The following is a 17112-nucleotide window of genomic DNA, read 5'->3' as shown; positions in this document are numbered from 1 at the left end:
ACTTCATTATTAAGGTTAAGTAAAACCGAATCGTCTTAGCTTTGTTTTTTTAATTTAATTTGAAGTTAAAGAATTTGAATTAATTTGTAATTTCATAAATTTAATACGACTTGAAAAATTAAAATAAAATTTGAGTAATAAAATAATATTCGAATAACTCAAACTTTTTAATAATTAATGGATTAGTTTACAAGTTGTAGTTGAATCTCTCAACTCTGTATGATATATGTATATTATTTTGAAAAATATATAAAGAAATATATATGTGTATTATATATAACTAGAGAAAGTATTTTAAATTAGAATCAATTAGTATCTTACATTATAAATATTTATAATTAAATTTAAACAAAAACTCAAACAATCGACTCAATTTGAATTTTATAAACCTGACTCAAAAAAAATTAAATAAAATTTAAGTTATAAAAAAACTGATCAACTCAATTCACTAAATTTTTTTTACTTGAGAATCGAATACATAGTCCTATCCATAAATGTAGAAGCATCGGAGTGTGCCCGTACAGTTTTGCACATTTATCTTTATTCTTTACAGCATCGACCCCATTACGGTGAAAAAGGGATTGGAGTGTACCCGTACAGTGTTGCAAATATAAATGGAATAATTTAGGCCCTCAAACTTTACTAATTTAATCATTTTAGTACTGTATTTCTTTTTCTATTAGTTTAGATTATGTAAGATAATATATGTTTAAAAGACTTAATTATTTGATAATGAATACTTAATCACCCCTGTAAAAGTCGTGTTTGAACCCAAGATCTTCAGAAAAAAATATTTTTTTAACCACCAAGATCGCTTAATTCATACTAGTATTGTATGTTTATTCTTTTTATTAGTCTGAGGTGATTATAATGTAATATTTTTTTAAAAAAAATTAACCATTTAAAAATAAATACTCAATCACTCTTATGACATCATGTTTAAATTTGAAATCTCTAAAAATTAATTATTATTTTAACTACTAAAATTCCCTCTAAGTTGTGCTAGTACTGCATTTCTTAAATCATGAAATTCTTGAGGACAAATAAAGAAATAGGCCTATGAAAATACAATATTCATTAAAGAAGTCAAGCCAATGAAAATAAAGCTAACCTAACCAACATAAAATTACGGGGTTAATATTAAAACAAGTGTCCGAATTATATTTCTTTTCTTATTTAAGTGTTTAAACTTTTTTTTATCAATATATATGTTTAATATTACAAACGTTATTATTGTAACTGCCACGACTATGATAATTGTTAAAAGATTATGTTAAGTGACACGTGTCATTATATAATTTTAAAATTTTTATTTAGAAAAAAAATTAAAACTATTAATTTTTCAAAAAAAATAAAACTATTAATTTTTCAAAAAAATTCTATATTCTTTTAAAATCCCAATAAAAAAAGTCCAAATCCTTATAATCATTCATTCCAAACCTCCATTATCAACCATCTTCTACTACTATCGCCTAACAACTACTCACCGATCACCGTCCACCCATTGACCGACGTCGACCTCAAACTCTTAAATCCCTAATCAAACCCTAAATATTTGTCTCTTACCCTACTAGCCGTTGTTCATCAGCTCTCTTTGAAAAATCAAAATTATGGGTGCATGAACGGGGGAGGGAAAATTAGGAGAGGGTTTCATAATGAACTGGGAACAGGGGAGGGAGGGTTTCAAAAATCACTTTTAATTTTATTCTTTTAAAAATAAAAAATAAAATTATATAAACGTTATTTAACAATGAAATTTATTTAACGACAAAGAGGTGAAATAGTGTTAGCCAACATGTAAAGTAAAGCAGACGCAATGAATGGCATAATTGTAGGTTAAAGAACTCCTTGGTTTGGGATTCCAATTTGGCAATGTCCCATATCCATAAAATTTGCCTTTCCTTCCAACGCTACATGAAAAGAATAAAAGAAAATTTACATTTTCCCAAATCTCGAAAGCCTTCAACTTTTGCTCTTCATGCACGGCCTTGAGTCTCGAGTCTCGACTCGTGCCTTAAGATTTGAGTTACCATTTCCAGTTTCGCAATAACTCGCTTCAAGAATTAAGACCCAGAAATAAAAAATCCGACTTTTTTGATGGGGTATCTTTCTTGCAAAGAGGAATCTGCAGTCTCTGTAATTTCCTCTTCCACAACAACCCACAATTCATCGTCTTCAAAAGCTGCCACCGACAAGCAAGAAAACCCCATCAAGATCCAACAGTTCGATTACTGTGACCTTGAAGCAGCCAGTAAGGGATTCTCCGATCAAAGGCTTCTAGGCAAAGGCAGCCATGGCGCCGTCTACAAGGCTGTTCTCAGGGGATGCCACGTTGCCATCAAGAGGCCTTCTTCCTGGAACCAAGAAACCATCCAGGAAGCCGATAACGAGATCGAAATCTTGTCAAACATTCGGAGTCCCGGATTGGTTAATATTCTCGGTTTTTCTAATGACGCTAAAGATCGGTTATTGGTTGTCGAATCCATAAGTAATGGCACATTATATGATGTTCTTCACTCCAATTCTTCAAGGCCTTTGAATTGGGGTCGCAGAATTCGATTGGCTTTGCAAGTTGCCAAAGCCTTAGAGACACTTCACTCACAAAAATTTCCGATTATCCATAGAGATGTTAAGTCTGCAAATGTGTTGATTGATAGGAATTTCAATGCAACGCTGGGTGATTTCGGGTTGGCACTTAGGTGTTGTGTTGACGATTATAGGCTTAGATCAACCCCACCGGTTGGTACCATCGGGTGTCTTGATCCATGCTATGTGACCCCTGATACTTTTGAGTATAAAAACTGATGTTTTTAGCTTTGGGATCTTGTTATTAGAGATTATAAGTTGTAGAAAAGCTATCGATGTTGTGCATTCACCCCCTTCGATCGTGGATTGGGCAATTCCTCTTGTGAAGAAAGGGAACATTGTTGCTGTTTATGATCCAAGGATTGCGCCTCCCAAGGATCCTATAGTTAGGAAGCAGTTGGCCGTGGTAGCAGCTAAATGTGTGAGGTCTTGTAGGGAGCGACGCCCCGCAATGAAAGAGGTCGTTGGTTGGTTAACCTGTTTAAGCAAATTGGTTCCTCTACATACATGGAATGGTTTCAACAATCGTGTATGATGGTGGGAATGATGGGGCGTCCGGTCAAATCTAGGAACACCAAAGAGGATTCGGATGCAGTCAATGGTACATTTGCCACCAAGGACTCACACAGCCTATTCCGATTTAGGCTTTAGGAGCAACTTGATGGAACTCATGGGCATCCCTAGTATCGACGTGGGGGAGGCTGATGCATCTTCTAGTCACAGATTTGATAACAAAAGATATGGTAGCCAAGGGAGAAGTTGACAAAAGAATATTGGAAGCGAGAATGCTGTTTTCGGTTTGAGGAGGAACCATTCGACCGGAGAAAGTAGTGAGCTCTTTTCAGGGTAAGGCAATGTGTTGATCATGAAAAATGGTCTACATTGAAATGATTGGCAATGGAGAGTTAGAACTCATCAATGTATACTTGAGGTTTGTTTTGGTGATTTCAATCAATTAAGTTGTTTAAAATTGTTAATATGTTGGTGTTCATTTTGAATGTATATGTTGATTAGGACAATGCTAATGTCCGTTTGATGAAAATGCTATTGGATCCAATGTTAATAACTTGAATACTGATTTTGATGTTATCGTGGGTGATCAAAATTTAATGTTAGATAGGATTTTAAAATAAAAAATGATTGGCTGACGAACAAAAATGAGAGCTAAAATAATCGATTATGATGGGCCATGATATATTTTAATGTTCTTTGATGTTATTGTGGAAAATCTAAAGAAACTAGTAAGTTATTTGTTAAGGTGGGACCTTAAAGTTGGAAGTTTGTACGGGAAAATAATAAATATGGACAATAAAGTTGGCAGTCAAAATTGCAATAGGAAAAACGAAGCAACGTAGACTAAAGCAAATCTCATTGTTAATTCAGATTGAGGAGTGGTTCTTTGGTTAGTAAAGTTGCCTAGGGAAGAGTCATATTGTGGACAACACGATCATAATGGAAAGACAGAGGAATGGAGAAAAATATCAAATGAACTCTAAATGACAGGAATTAGGTTGCATTGAAGTTGTCTGTCCAAGTTGGCTACTTGGGTCCATTGTGTTAAGTGTGAGCATCATAGGGGTGCAAACCCCTTATTTTGTAGTGACAGAAACAGGAGACGATGACCCAAAGCAAGGATTGTTTCAGATGTGGAGACTTAAGAGCAAGGGAATGTGTCTTTAGTTGTTACAAGGAAGCAACAAAGTCTATATTACTTTTAAAGGCTTTACGGCCAATTACTCGGCCAATGTTACCCACCTCTGCCTAATTATTGGGTCTAACAATAGAATTTTTTTTTATATAATTGGGGCCAACCATCGCCATGGTCCATGGAAAACCAAATGTCAATTCAGTCATCATAAAGAGAGGAAACTGAACTGGATTATTCTTTTGATATCTATATTTGTTTTTGTTTCTTCCACTTCAATCACTAGCAATTAGAGGTGGAAATTAGACCTTAATGACATTTAATATTTTAATTCACACCAAACAAAATAGTGGGACAAAAAAGAAATGAGGAAAGAGGTGAAGGGTTAACGTGTCTCTTTAGTTTTTTTTCCAATTTGTGGAAACTGCCAAGCACAACAAACAGAAGGACCAGTTTCTGTAGATTTGGAATTAGATGGACAGCCAACCATTTTATTATTTATTTCATGGTCATATATTTCCTTTTATTTACCTGTTTTCATGGTCTAGTGAAATGAGACTAGATTTCTTAAGCAATGTCAGTGGTTTGAACTTTAACGTTTACATATGAAACAAACTGGGTTGGGAGGATCACCCTCACCTCTGCAATACCCGATCTGGATTAATCAATTGATAGATCGGATACCACTGATTAGTTCAAAAAAAATCATTTTCTGCTCAGTTGTTCCGAATACACAATCTTATTCCCTCGAGAATTCTACACATCAAAAGATCTGTCAGTGCATAATTCTCAAATACACTTGACAAAGAAATTATAAGAATCTTATTAAAAACATTATGTTTTCATGTTAATTGAAAAAAGAAAAGAAAAGCATATGGGTTGTACAAGTAATGGTCCATGCAGAACCCAACAATGACAACAGCATGTCCATCCAATTTCCTCAGTTCTGTTCCCACAAATGAGGGGGTGAAAACTTGAACTAAATGAACCAACTCTACTTTCTCCATACTAAAAAATTGTCTAATGAAAAACATTATGTCCTGAAAACTAATTCCACTAACTGCTTTGAAAAAGACAATGTGAAAGGCAAGTACTTTAGCAGGAAGCATCTAATGGACCAAAATCCTGCAGGCACCAAACGAGAGGAGCCATTCCAAGCATTTATCAGTGCCCCACCGCATGAGGGGAAAAAATTCAGACTTTGGATTCCATCCTCGGTGCATTCTCCTAACTTATCTAACGTTCTGCCTTGTCTTAATCATTCGCTTGAGAGTTGCAAGCCAAAGGTTGCACTCATCCCACTCACTTGTAGTAAGAAGAACCTGTTTCAGGGGAGAGAGTTTTAGTTGCCCACGTCATGAAGAAATCAGAATAAACATTCCTTACCCCCCCACCCCACCATACCTGGGTTTGCAGAGCTGTACCAAAATCATCCTTGTCCAAAGCCTGGCAGAGCTGAATAAGTTTATCAGAAGCATTCTTTGAAATATCTCCACTATTGAGTTTGGCGAATAAGGCCCCTATTTTCTTTGAATTGTCTTCTATTTCACGCTTCTTCGCTGGGTTTGCACGTGCACCTCCCAGTGCTTGAGATGTCTCATTAAAAAGTCTAGTTAAGGTATTGATTACAGGTTTTTGGTGGGCTGAAAATAGCGAACAAGGTAAAGTCACTACCAAAAGTATTTATATCAACATATATATATATATATATATATTATCTATTAGCTTGCTGACATCCATGAACAAATTTGATTGATTTGGGGAGTTCCTAACCCACAGGTTATATACCATCAATCGTATTAATGTAGACTTTGCAAATCCAAAAGGAGGAATAACTAGTGCAAAGAATATAAAAGAAATTTCACAGATATCATTTTTTTTTATAGAATTTATTATATTTTGTAAACGTTATACCATAGGGTAATAATTTAAAGATAAATATTACTTATTTTTTGGATGGTAAACCTTATTCTGGAGTAATCCAGAAGAGTGGTGTACACACGATACGTGTAGAGTATCTCCATAATCCAATAAACATCTATAGCATTAGCATTAGCATGAGCAACAAAGAAACTAGCAATTACCAGGTACATTTGATGTATCGGCGGTCTGCACTGTTGGTGGAGGAGCAGCTGGCTGTATAGTTGCTGACTGTGTAGTGCTGGTTGGTTGCATTGGGGCCATACCAGGTCTTTGAACAGATGTGTTCGTAACTGGCATAAAACTCCTAGGTGCTGGGGTGGGAACTGCAGCTTGTGGCATTTGGAAACCAGGAACTGGTCCCACTTGTGATGGGACAGGTGCAAATGAACCAGCCCCAGGGGGAGCAGAATAAGTAGGATCGGCAGCACCCTGAATACCATGCAAAAATAATTCAGTATACCAGTCTTGGAATAATAACTAAGGTATCGGCCATAAATTAAATGTAGTTATACACACAGGATATAATTGAGAACCCAAGGTAGTTGGCTGCTGGTATTGATCAGCATTTCTTAGAACAGGATGATTGGAAGGAACAAAGGGTCTAACAGTAGGCTGAGTGATCTCGGGTGTAGGAGCAAAATTTTTCTGGAAGAACAAGAAACTTTTAGTCAAGGATCAATCTAACACTAAATTCAAACAAAATCAAGCATTGAAATAGTTAAAATAAAAGCTAGAAAAAATTAGCAAGCTAGAGTCCAGTGATATAGTGCTCATTTTGGATTACCACGGCCTTTTCAATGCAGTAGCTAATCTTCTTTCTGCAAATCTCGAGTCATTTCTTCAAAACAGGATATGCAAAATATAAAAACCAAACAAACATATGATGCTGGTTTGGTTCAGATTTTCAAGTTTTCCAGTTCCATCCCAACATAGTGGATCTCAGAGAAAACTAGAAAAAACTTTTAGGCATTGGCAATAAAAGCTGTTGGTAGGTTGGAAAACTATCAAGTCAATCAAGATTGTAAGTTTTTTAGCTGCAACATTTGCAAACAAATAATTATCCCATGCTAGTTTTAGTCTGGCCTTGTTGTCCTAATTAAACCCAATCTTTCAATCTCTAGACAAGCACCCTCTTTTCCTTAGAATACATCCAAATGGATGGAATGATTCATTGAGCTAACCTGTAGCTAGGTGCTGAGATAGCATGCCAGATTAAAAGTAAAACCAGAAGAAAACAACAAATATTATTGCAACTTAGCCACTGATTTGAGTCTACCATCAAATAGAGTGCCGTGCACAAAAAGAAACCAAATATAGTGTACCTGAGAAATATGGGCAGGTTGGGTTGGAACAAACATGTTGGCACTGGCAGGTGGAGCTTGAGGTACATACGAGGGAGGAGCATATCCTCCATATGGAGGAAAAGAACGCTGATAATTTTCATCATAAGCACTACCAGGAACACTTGGCTGAATTTGTGATACAGCTGAATCCTAAGCAATGAGGAAAAGTAACCCCCCAAAAAAGCCATCAACAGTATCAGAACAGATTATCAAGGAGAAATCAATCAAAAACAGATCATATAAAAAAGAAGTGCAAAATAAAGCACCTGATATAGATGTTGTGAAGGCTCAAAGACTGGTCCACCTATTGGATGAGAGTTCTCAAAAACAGCAGTTTTAGCTTCTTTCACTGCAAGATAAATATAGAGATCTTCAATAAGCACATATTAGTGGCCACAAAACTTAGCTCAGGCATCAGTAAGCTAATTTCATGTCCTCGTTAATATCTCTAGTCAGTAGTCACAAGAAAACCTGTAAAATAGAATGGAAGAAACTTGGACACCAGAAAAATGTATCTAATAGACCTTGACATAATCTAGACCACCAAAGCTTAAGCACTCGATAAAGTTCTGTAACAAGTCACAACATATTTTGACATATCAGTCACTGGAACGACCATTTTCCTATGAGTCGTTTGAAATAAGCATAAATTAGCATGAGTAGATCAAAAACCCATATGTAACACCACTACAGCAGAAACCATTGTCCGTCTAAAGCACATACCAGGTTCTGTAGAAAGCGCAATACGATCTTTTAAGATCACTAGTTCAGGTGACAGCTCATCAGAACCCAACAGTTTTAAGTATTCCATTGCTGTTGTTAAAAGTCCTTGACTTGCCAAAATTTCAGCATATTTCTCAACGAGCTTGCATAGGGATGCACTAAATCGCTTCTGGCCAGTTGCCAAAGCAAGGACAATGGTCTTTTCCATCAAATCCTAGAAGACAATCATCAATTGTCAGATTTCTGTCCAGACAAACTTAAATTTAATTTGCTGATAACTATACACTGCTAACTTACCTGGAGAAGATCAACATAAGATTTCCCATCATGTGCAGTTGACAGGCACCTTGACCAAATCTCTATTGTTTTATCAATATTTCCTGCACATATGTAACAGAGAGTTGCTGCCAGAGTATTCCCATTGACCATTAGTTTTGAAGCAAGCATATCACAGAGTACAGTCCATTCCTCTCTCTGTGCAAACTGCTCATAAAATATGATTAATAAGTCCATAATAATAACAATACCAAGTTATAGAATATGTTGATAAACCACTATACATTTACTTCCAAAATAGGAACTTACTGTACAGAGGAGAGCTAACGTTTCTTTCCAGAATTTCAAAGGCCTGGTGTTGACAAGGCTCATGAGATCATTGTTCACCATTGCAGAGACAACCTAAAACAGCAGAGTTAACACATGATTTCCAAACACAAACACAAACGAAGAAAAAAAAAAGTAAGAAGCCAATGTAAATAATTAGAATCTGAATTCCTATTTCTACAAAGATACATATGATTAAACCATTCAGTTCTAAGCAAATATAAAATGTTACTTCACCTTCAGGTATGGTGAATAGCTCATCTTAAGATACTGATCACGTGTGCTTGTCCATAAGGAGGAACCACCAACATGAGCAATAACTAAAGCATCAGCCATTTTATTTGCAGCAATGCACTGAGCAACTGCTCCCTTATAGTCACCCACCACCAACGCACGTTGTACAGCATCATCAAATGATGGATCTGAACTTTCCTCCAGTCTGTCTGATTCTTGAGGTATTAAATCTGTGCTAGGAACGGTCTCAACAGAAAAATTATTTTCAGAACTTGAAACAGGGGTATCAGCTTTGGGACTTGGAAGATTGTTGAAGAAATCTTCCCCATTATCAGCTGCAAATGGGGCAACCTCTTTCTCACCCTCATAGACCACCTTATCCTCAAGCGTAACATCATTTACAGCTTGAGAAAGGTCATCTTGTACAGTATCTTTTTCTTCAGGTAGACTAAAACCAAGATGGATGAGCAACTTTGTCCTAGCTGTCCCATCATCTTCAAACATCACCTTTAAGAAGCCCCAAGTTTCTTGATCATCCGGAGATCTGTATATAATTCCAAATGAACCATAAAAAATATTAACTGGTAGAAGCAACATATTATTTGACAAAAGACAAGAACAAAAACAACTACAATTCCTTAATTCAGATGACATACTCAGACTCTTGGGCCTTCTTTTCACATAAAACCCTTAGTGAAGACTTTTCCCCGTTCTGTATCACTGATTCAAATTCAGATGAACGGATGACCAGCCTTTCTTCAGCATCCAAGTCATGCAAAAACACCTGAAAGTAGCATATAGGGCAATAAGTTCCCAAAAAGAAGGATGCCAGTGGCATTTAAATAAAATTGGGGGGGTGGTAGGATGGCAATATTTACCTCTGATGATGCAGAACTACCTAAACCAGATAACCGAGGGCAAAAAGATACAAGTTTTCCTCCAAAACCAAAAGATGCCCCAACAGGACGTTTATACCATTTTGGAGCTCTCAATAACACTGCACGAAAATGAACCGATAAAATATATATTATATAACCTTAGAAACAAGAAGTTGCTTTTAACAGAGATCAAGAATAAGGACTATCAAGCAGAGTTGACTCTCGTCCACCTATCTTCCCCAGCTTATGGCAGTCAACAACGTGTTTCTCATTGAGCTTAATAGTACTAAGGTCAAATATTGAAAACAAATGTATAGTAATTACATATATATATATGTGTGTGTGTGTTAGTTCAATACTCGCCTACCCAACCCGGTATATAATCATAGATGGAGAACATAGATATTTCAACCAGAATCAAATGGAAGGCTACCCAACAGTCCAAACCAACTCTGCAGTTAAAATACAAATACCAGAAATAAAAAGATGAATTACCTGCACCAAAGTCGCCCTCCCCAACACCATATCGGCTACAACCCTGCAGAATAAAGGTAAATCTAGGGTTCAATGAGGAAAGAGTTCTGATAGGCATAATTGTTGGTACTGGAAAAGTATCATTTTCTTAAACAAACCCGCAAGAACAATAAGCTTAAAAGAATTCGCCACATTAAATTACAACAGAATACTCCCAACAAGATACATTACATGCCATCCCTAGATAAGTGTATGATAATGATAAGTAGATTGCAATTGATCTGTCATACATATGTCCAACTGCTAAGAAATCTTTTTGTTTAACAAAAACCATAATTAAATAGGAAAGATAACTTAAACAAGATCATACCTCAATATTGTAAATGCCTATTTTTCCATCAAATGAAGACGCTGATATTATTCCCGGTATCTTTGGATACCAGTGCACATCAAAGTTCCAGTTGGTACCAGCAGGCAATTCACAGACAATCTATTACCCAAATGGAAAAAAGAAAAAAAAAATCACAATTCAGAATATACTTGATTGATAAAAAGAACAGACAGATTGTCAGAAGGAAAGCCTAAAGCATATATCAATAATTCACTCATTCACCCACCTCTCCAGTAACTGTATCCCAACAAATAGTTCGATTGTCTTTGGCACATGTGAGTAAATAAGAGCTGTCTGAGGGACACCATGCCATTGCAATTACACCTGGAACAACAACCGCAAACAAATAATCAAATATCAGAATAAAAAATAACACAATTTCTATTCGACTTCTGAAAAGAAAAGACCTAGAAAATAATGCATAAACAGAATGCGGAGATGGGTAACTACCGGAAAAATTGAACAAATGACCAATACAAGGAAAGAGACTATATCCTAATTTATCAAGGACCGCTTCCGACTAGGGCTCCAATTTGATTTTAATATCTAACAGTCAGTATAAATTTAGGAAGCTACATTTCATATTCTATGGTCTGCTATCAGCTTAAACGAAAACAGTTAATCAATAATTCCGCCTTTCCGTTGTCATTGCGACTCTATTTGAGAAAAAAATTAGGCAACTGCTTCTCAATTCTAGAGAGAGAGTGAAAAGCAAAATAGAAAATACTCAATAGCATATAATTCTTGTATCAAATACAGAAATAATCATCCTAAGTAAAGAAGGTAACACTATCAGCAAGTTTTAAACAATGCATCAACTTGTCAAGCACCCTTACCTTTTGTGTGCCCTACAAATTCCTTCACTGGTGACATTATATTTCGCATGTCCCAAAGCTGTTTGCAAAAATACCCGAAATTAACAAATTCCAACAAATAGAAATCCTCAATAGAAGCTATATCATCACTAAGACCATTACCCTAAGCGCAGGTGAGCCATCTTCATCAGATGCAATAACAAGTTGTGTGGCAACATCAGGATGCCACTGCAAAACAGAACTTCGTCTTCTTATGGAATCTGCAAAACTGTAATTAAAAGAGGGGAAAAGATTAGGTCAAATGATGTGCCAGGTCAAAATTGAAGTAACACGCACACACCTAGAAGATTTACTTGGTAGAAAATGAAATTCACCTTATCACTGGTTTTTGCTTCTTCAAGTCCCAAACAACTGGAAAGATAAAACCATAAATATTATCTTCCTGACTAAGCTTAAATAACAAGACAAAAAATCTTGTGTCCATTCATTTACTCACCTGTTGTTCCATTATATGAAGTTGATGCCAATATGTGTTGAACCTTGCTATTCCAAGAGAGAAATGAGATTTCACCTTGAGTGGCAGAACCGCTACCCTGCATGGTTACCGAAAAAGCTTCAGATGCCTCCAAACTTTTTTCCTTCTTTTTCCGTGGGGGTAGTAAGTATATCTAAAAGGCATCCAATGAATACACAGAAGGAGACATGTACCTTAAGAGGTGGAAAATGAGAGGGTTGTGCTGGTGCTGCCAAATCCCAGATGCAAATTTCACCATCATCTGCCCCAGATGCTAATAAGTTTGGAGTAATTGCATTGAACTCAAGGCCACGAACCTGAAATATGGAAATTGGAAAGGAAAATACGTAAACATACCATGCAATCTTCAAATGATTGACAAAAATATCATGTATTAGGATCAAGCATTTGTTATATAAAAAAGTAACTCACAGGTCCTTTGTGCCTTGAAAGATGTCCAACAAGAGCTTGTTCATTTGCCTCAGAGCTGGGGAAATGAAGCAAGAACAAATTACTACTTTAATCGTATATAGCACCCAAAAGAAAATCCAGTGATAATTAGCAAAAATCTTCAGAAGAGAAAAATATGAAAGTAATCAAATCCAATCTAGAAAAAAAGACCTTAAAAGAACAGATAAAATAGTTTCCACTGCCATAAGAAAGGGTATCAATAAAAAACCAGCTAATTAAATTTTTTTTTGTTGGGGGGGGCTTCCCAAAAGATAAAGTTCAACTTTTACTTTTGGACTCTTAGACTCTAGAAAAATACAGCATGGTCCTAAAGTAACCAGAAAGCAGATACCAGGAAATAAAAATGTTTACTGCTCTTTAACCACATGCTGTAACTCGTCCAATTAAAAGCCTAAACAAAATAATCAATCTGACTTACACAGGAACTTAACACAACAAATATGCAAACATCAGTAATTTGCTCTATGCTATGTTGAACCTCCAATTATCATTAACGGTCATTCTTAATTCCTAACACCCCAAAAATACCATTGACACACGAAAGAAAGTTCAAAAACGTGTCTGTAGCCTACTCAAAGTTCAAAAACATGTCTGTAGCCTACTCAAAGGAAATGCAGAAAAGATCTGGCACAACAAATTAACGTCCATTTTATCCACTTTACTCCAGCTCCACAATCAAACAAAGAAGAAAAATTTTAAAATCATTCAATACAGTTACAATAAGTAATCTAGAACTCACAAATCGTGGGCACATTATTACTAAATAAAGCCTAAAAAGCTGTAGCCTTGAAGTAGCTACAAAGTTAGAGAAAGCCCACATCCGAATTAATGCTGATTAGATAACAGAACAATTTGAACCCAAATGACTACAAAGGCACAACTTATTCCCATCCACACGAATCTTTTACACTATAAACTCACAACATATCCAGTTAATTAATAGAAATAAAAGAAAGTCCAGTTAATTGAAAACATTGCCAATTCAAACGAATTTAAAGTTAGATAAATGAAATGTAAGCAAAAGGAAACCCAATTTACCGGATCAGGTTTAAGGGATTCCAAAGATCGATGCTACCATCAACAAGGCCACCAGCAATGAGCCCAAGCGAAAACTCATTTGAACCGGATCCGTTCTTGCCCCAAGCTAGGCGGTTAAACCGCTCTGAGCTAGGGCACTCGCCTACAAGGGGAAGCTCGCGATCGTCACTCTGGAAATCAAACTTGAAGATCTCGAGATTCGCTGATGAACTGAAGGATAGATCCACGGCCCCAGCCATCGTCCCAGCCGCCATGTACAGCGCATCCGGCGCCAGTGCCACGGACGCCGATCTATTCACCCCTTTTATACACGCCATTCGAATAAACGCAAGTTTTACAGTTCCCTATCCCCACAAAATGCCTATCAATTCTTTTCTGTAGATACAGTAAGAAATAAACAAAGATCGAATAACAATTATGAATTAAGAGCGCGAATAGATATGATTTGGATGAAAACGATGAGAATTTGGACAGTTAGGATTTGATCTGATTTTGGAAATTCAGAAAGAGAAGACTTCATGAGCGGAACACGGTGAGTGGGTTTTTTTTTTCTTTCCTTTCTTTCTTATATCACATTTATATTTGCCTTTTTAGTATTTTAAGGGTAAACTACATAAATGGTCCCTGATTATATAGTGTTATTTTTTGAGTCAGCCGACTATTAAAAGTTACAAAATGGTCTGTAAATTATATAATGTTGCTTTGTTGAGTCTCTCTACCATTGAAAGTTACAAAATGGTCACCCAACGGTTCATATGTTTCAAATTCATCCTTTTTGGGTAAAAAAATTGATGGTCATCTAAGTTGAATGTTTAATATATTCAGGGACGGAGTCATAATTAAATATTGGCAAGGGCCGAAATATTATACTATTTAAGAAAAATATAAAGACTTATTAGGTATTTAAACTCGAAATTCAACATGAACCAAGCGACCTTAGTGATTAAGGGATTGTTGTTGTCCTTGAGGTCCCGAGTTCAAGTACATATGTAGGGGTATGAGCGTTCATTATTAAATAGTTAAAAGTTTTTGTATATATATTATCTTGTACTCACCCTAAATTAAAAAAAAAAACTCAAAAGTCAACTTCTAATTTGTCTAATATTTAAACTTACAATGACTTAAATTGTAATCAGACGAAAAATTTAAGAACGCATACTTATCATTTTTTAGTTCGGCCTCTACTTGATTAAATATTTAATAACTTTAAATATTTATTTTTACATTAATTAAACCAAAATAATATCGAATATATAAATTTTAACAGGGGTCGAGGGCCCCTTGAACCCTAAGGGAGCTCCATCTCTGAACATATTGACTGGGATATGATAATCGTTTGAGATTCTGATATCATATTTTAACATATCTCATTTTGTAGGTTAATGTCCAGCTCAAGTTGTCATCAATTTTTCAACAGAAAATGATGAGTTTAGAACGTATGAATAGTCGGGTGACCATTTTTTAACTTTTAATAGCCAGAGACTCAATAAGGTAATGTCATATAGTCGAATGATCATTTTATAACTTATAATAGTCGAGGGATTCAACAAAGTAATGTCTTGTAGTCAGGGGATCATTTGTGTAGTTTACCTATTTTTAATTAGTCAAATTATGATTATAGTCTCTTTACCATATTTAATGTGAGATTTAGTCCTTATATTTGACTTAATTTTATCTCTAATTTTATAACATTGTTAGCAGGGTCGTCTTGTAAATTTTGGTAGCCCTATGCCATAACAGTAAAATAAGCCTTTTAAAACTAAAATATTATTTAATGTGGCCATTGAACTTAAATACACATATATACAAAATATTTAAAATTTTTGGAGGCCCTTACAAAATTTGGGCTCTGTGCGGTTGAACAGCCCGCACAGGCCCAAAACCGCCCTGATTATTAGTTATTCTAAATATTTAATCACATAATTTTTCTTAAAAACAACTCGCTCGTTACACCAATATGATTTTTTTTTCTTAAATATTAATCAAATATTATCTATAATCGCCGATCAACATAACTTGTACCTATACGGCTATACACTCTCGAAAAGAAAATATGCATGAAATTATACACGATCAAAACTTATGTATCAAATTGCATATTAGATAAAGTTTGCATGTACTTTTGAGATTTATCCCATGAAAAGGACGATAGTAAATTTGGGCTCTGTGCTTTGAACAGCCCGCACAGGCCCAAAACCGCCCTGATTATTAGTTATTCTAAATATTTAATCACATAATTTTTCTTAAAAACAACTCGCTCGTTACACCAATATGATTTTTTTTTCTTAAATATGTAATCAAATATATTATCTATAATCGCCGATCAACATAACTTGTACCTATACGGCTATACACTCTCGAAAAGAAAATATGCATGAAATTATACACGATCAAAACTTATGTATCAAATTGCATATTAGATAAAGTTTGCATGTACTTTTGAGATTTATCCCATGAAAAGGACGATAGTTTTGTAAGCATATCAAATCAGGAAGTGACACATGGATCCACTTTTGGAACGAAAGAAAGGTCTTTCCTGATATTTGTATCTTGGTTTTTGTTGGGCTGAAGATTGAGCTCCAAACCAATCTTGTTCAGAATCAAAACGGTGCGTTACTATATACTCCCTTCGTTTCATAATTAAAAAAATAAAAAACTAAATAAAATAATTAAATTTAATTATTTGTTGAGAATGCACATTTCCTCAGCTCACAATTGACATCACGTAGAATAGAATAACATATGACAGAGTTTGTCTTTACTTTATATGAAACCGCGTATTAGAAAATGAGTGTCAATTATATAATTAATTCGTTTTAGTGTCATTTTCTGAAATAATTAAAAAATTAATTGTCTTAGTAAATTTGCCCGTATATTGATACGATCCAGATTTAACCGTGTTTTGTAGTTAAAAAAATTATTATTAATATAAATTAATAAAACCTCATTGGGCCCGGGTTACTTTGTCCATGTCTAGAGAGAAGCATTGTGGATTGAAAATGAATATGTGGTGGCGCTAACATGGAAGTGGACTTGCAGGCCCAAATAAAGAATAGGCCGAAGTGGTCAAACCAAAGTTAAATATGTCCATGACAAAAATGTGAAACATTTGTAATAAATGGCGTGCCTATGACATGCCATGACAATGATTTATCATTCCATTATAATTTTATTTTCATAGAACCAAATATCACAAACCAACGTAAATCAAGCCATCTTAGTAGATAAGTAGCTTGTTATTATTTTTAGAGATTATAAATTTAAACACCGCATATATAAGACTATGAACGTTTTATTATTAAGTGGTTGGATCTTTAAACATGTATTACCTTACATTCATATCAGGTTTATATTAAAAAAACAATATCACAGCGCATGTTTTCTACTATGATTATGAAAATTCACAACTAAATAAAAAGGTTTCTAGTATCATTTAATTTCATTATATTCAATGATAACTCTCAATCATTTGAC

The 17112-nt window shown here is 35.1% G+C and overlaps 1 protein-coding gene and 1 pseudogene across 1 annotated transcript; one reads left to right on the top strand and one right to left on the bottom strand.

Annotated features, from left to right (window-relative positions):
- The first annotated feature begins 1967 nt into the window (after positions 1-1967).
- Positions 1968-3617, top strand: LOC120160910 (annotated as a pseudogene).
- A 1690-nt stretch (positions 3618-5307) lies between these two features.
- Positions 5308-14181, bottom strand: LOC120160908 (protein transport protein SEC31 homolog B-like). The gene is made up of 22 exons (XM_039171222.1): positions 13639-14181; positions 12562-12616; positions 12324-12446; positions 12112-12208; positions 11990-12026; positions 11778-11883; positions 11637-11694; positions 11027-11124; positions 10780-10899; positions 10431-10473; positions 9936-10054; positions 9714-9841; positions 9061-9601; positions 8806-8898; positions 8518-8703; positions 8221-8434; positions 7764-7846; positions 7477-7647; positions 6671-6799; positions 6316-6583; positions 5636-5874; positions 5308-5553 (listed from the first exon to the last, which is right to left on the bottom strand). Exons 1-22 carry the CDS (start codon positions 13953-13955, stop codon positions 5464-5466), a joined length of 3315 nt encoding a protein of 1104 aa, XP_039027153.1. The 5' UTR covers positions 13956-14181; the 3' UTR covers positions 5308-5463.
- Positions 14182-17112: the final 2931 nt, after the last annotated feature.

The sequence above is a fragment of the Hibiscus syriacus genome, unplaced genomic scaffold (genome assembly GCF_006381635.1).
Source record: "Hibiscus syriacus cultivar Baekdansim isolate YM2019G1 unplaced genomic scaffold, ASM638163v2 tig00111394_pilon, whole genome shotgun sequence".
Taxonomy (NCBI): Eukaryota; Viridiplantae; Streptophyta; class Magnoliopsida; order Malvales; family Malvaceae; genus Hibiscus; species Hibiscus syriacus.
The sequence above is the reverse complement of the archived record's forward strand: the minus strand, read 5'-3'. Positions and strand labels throughout refer to the sequence as shown.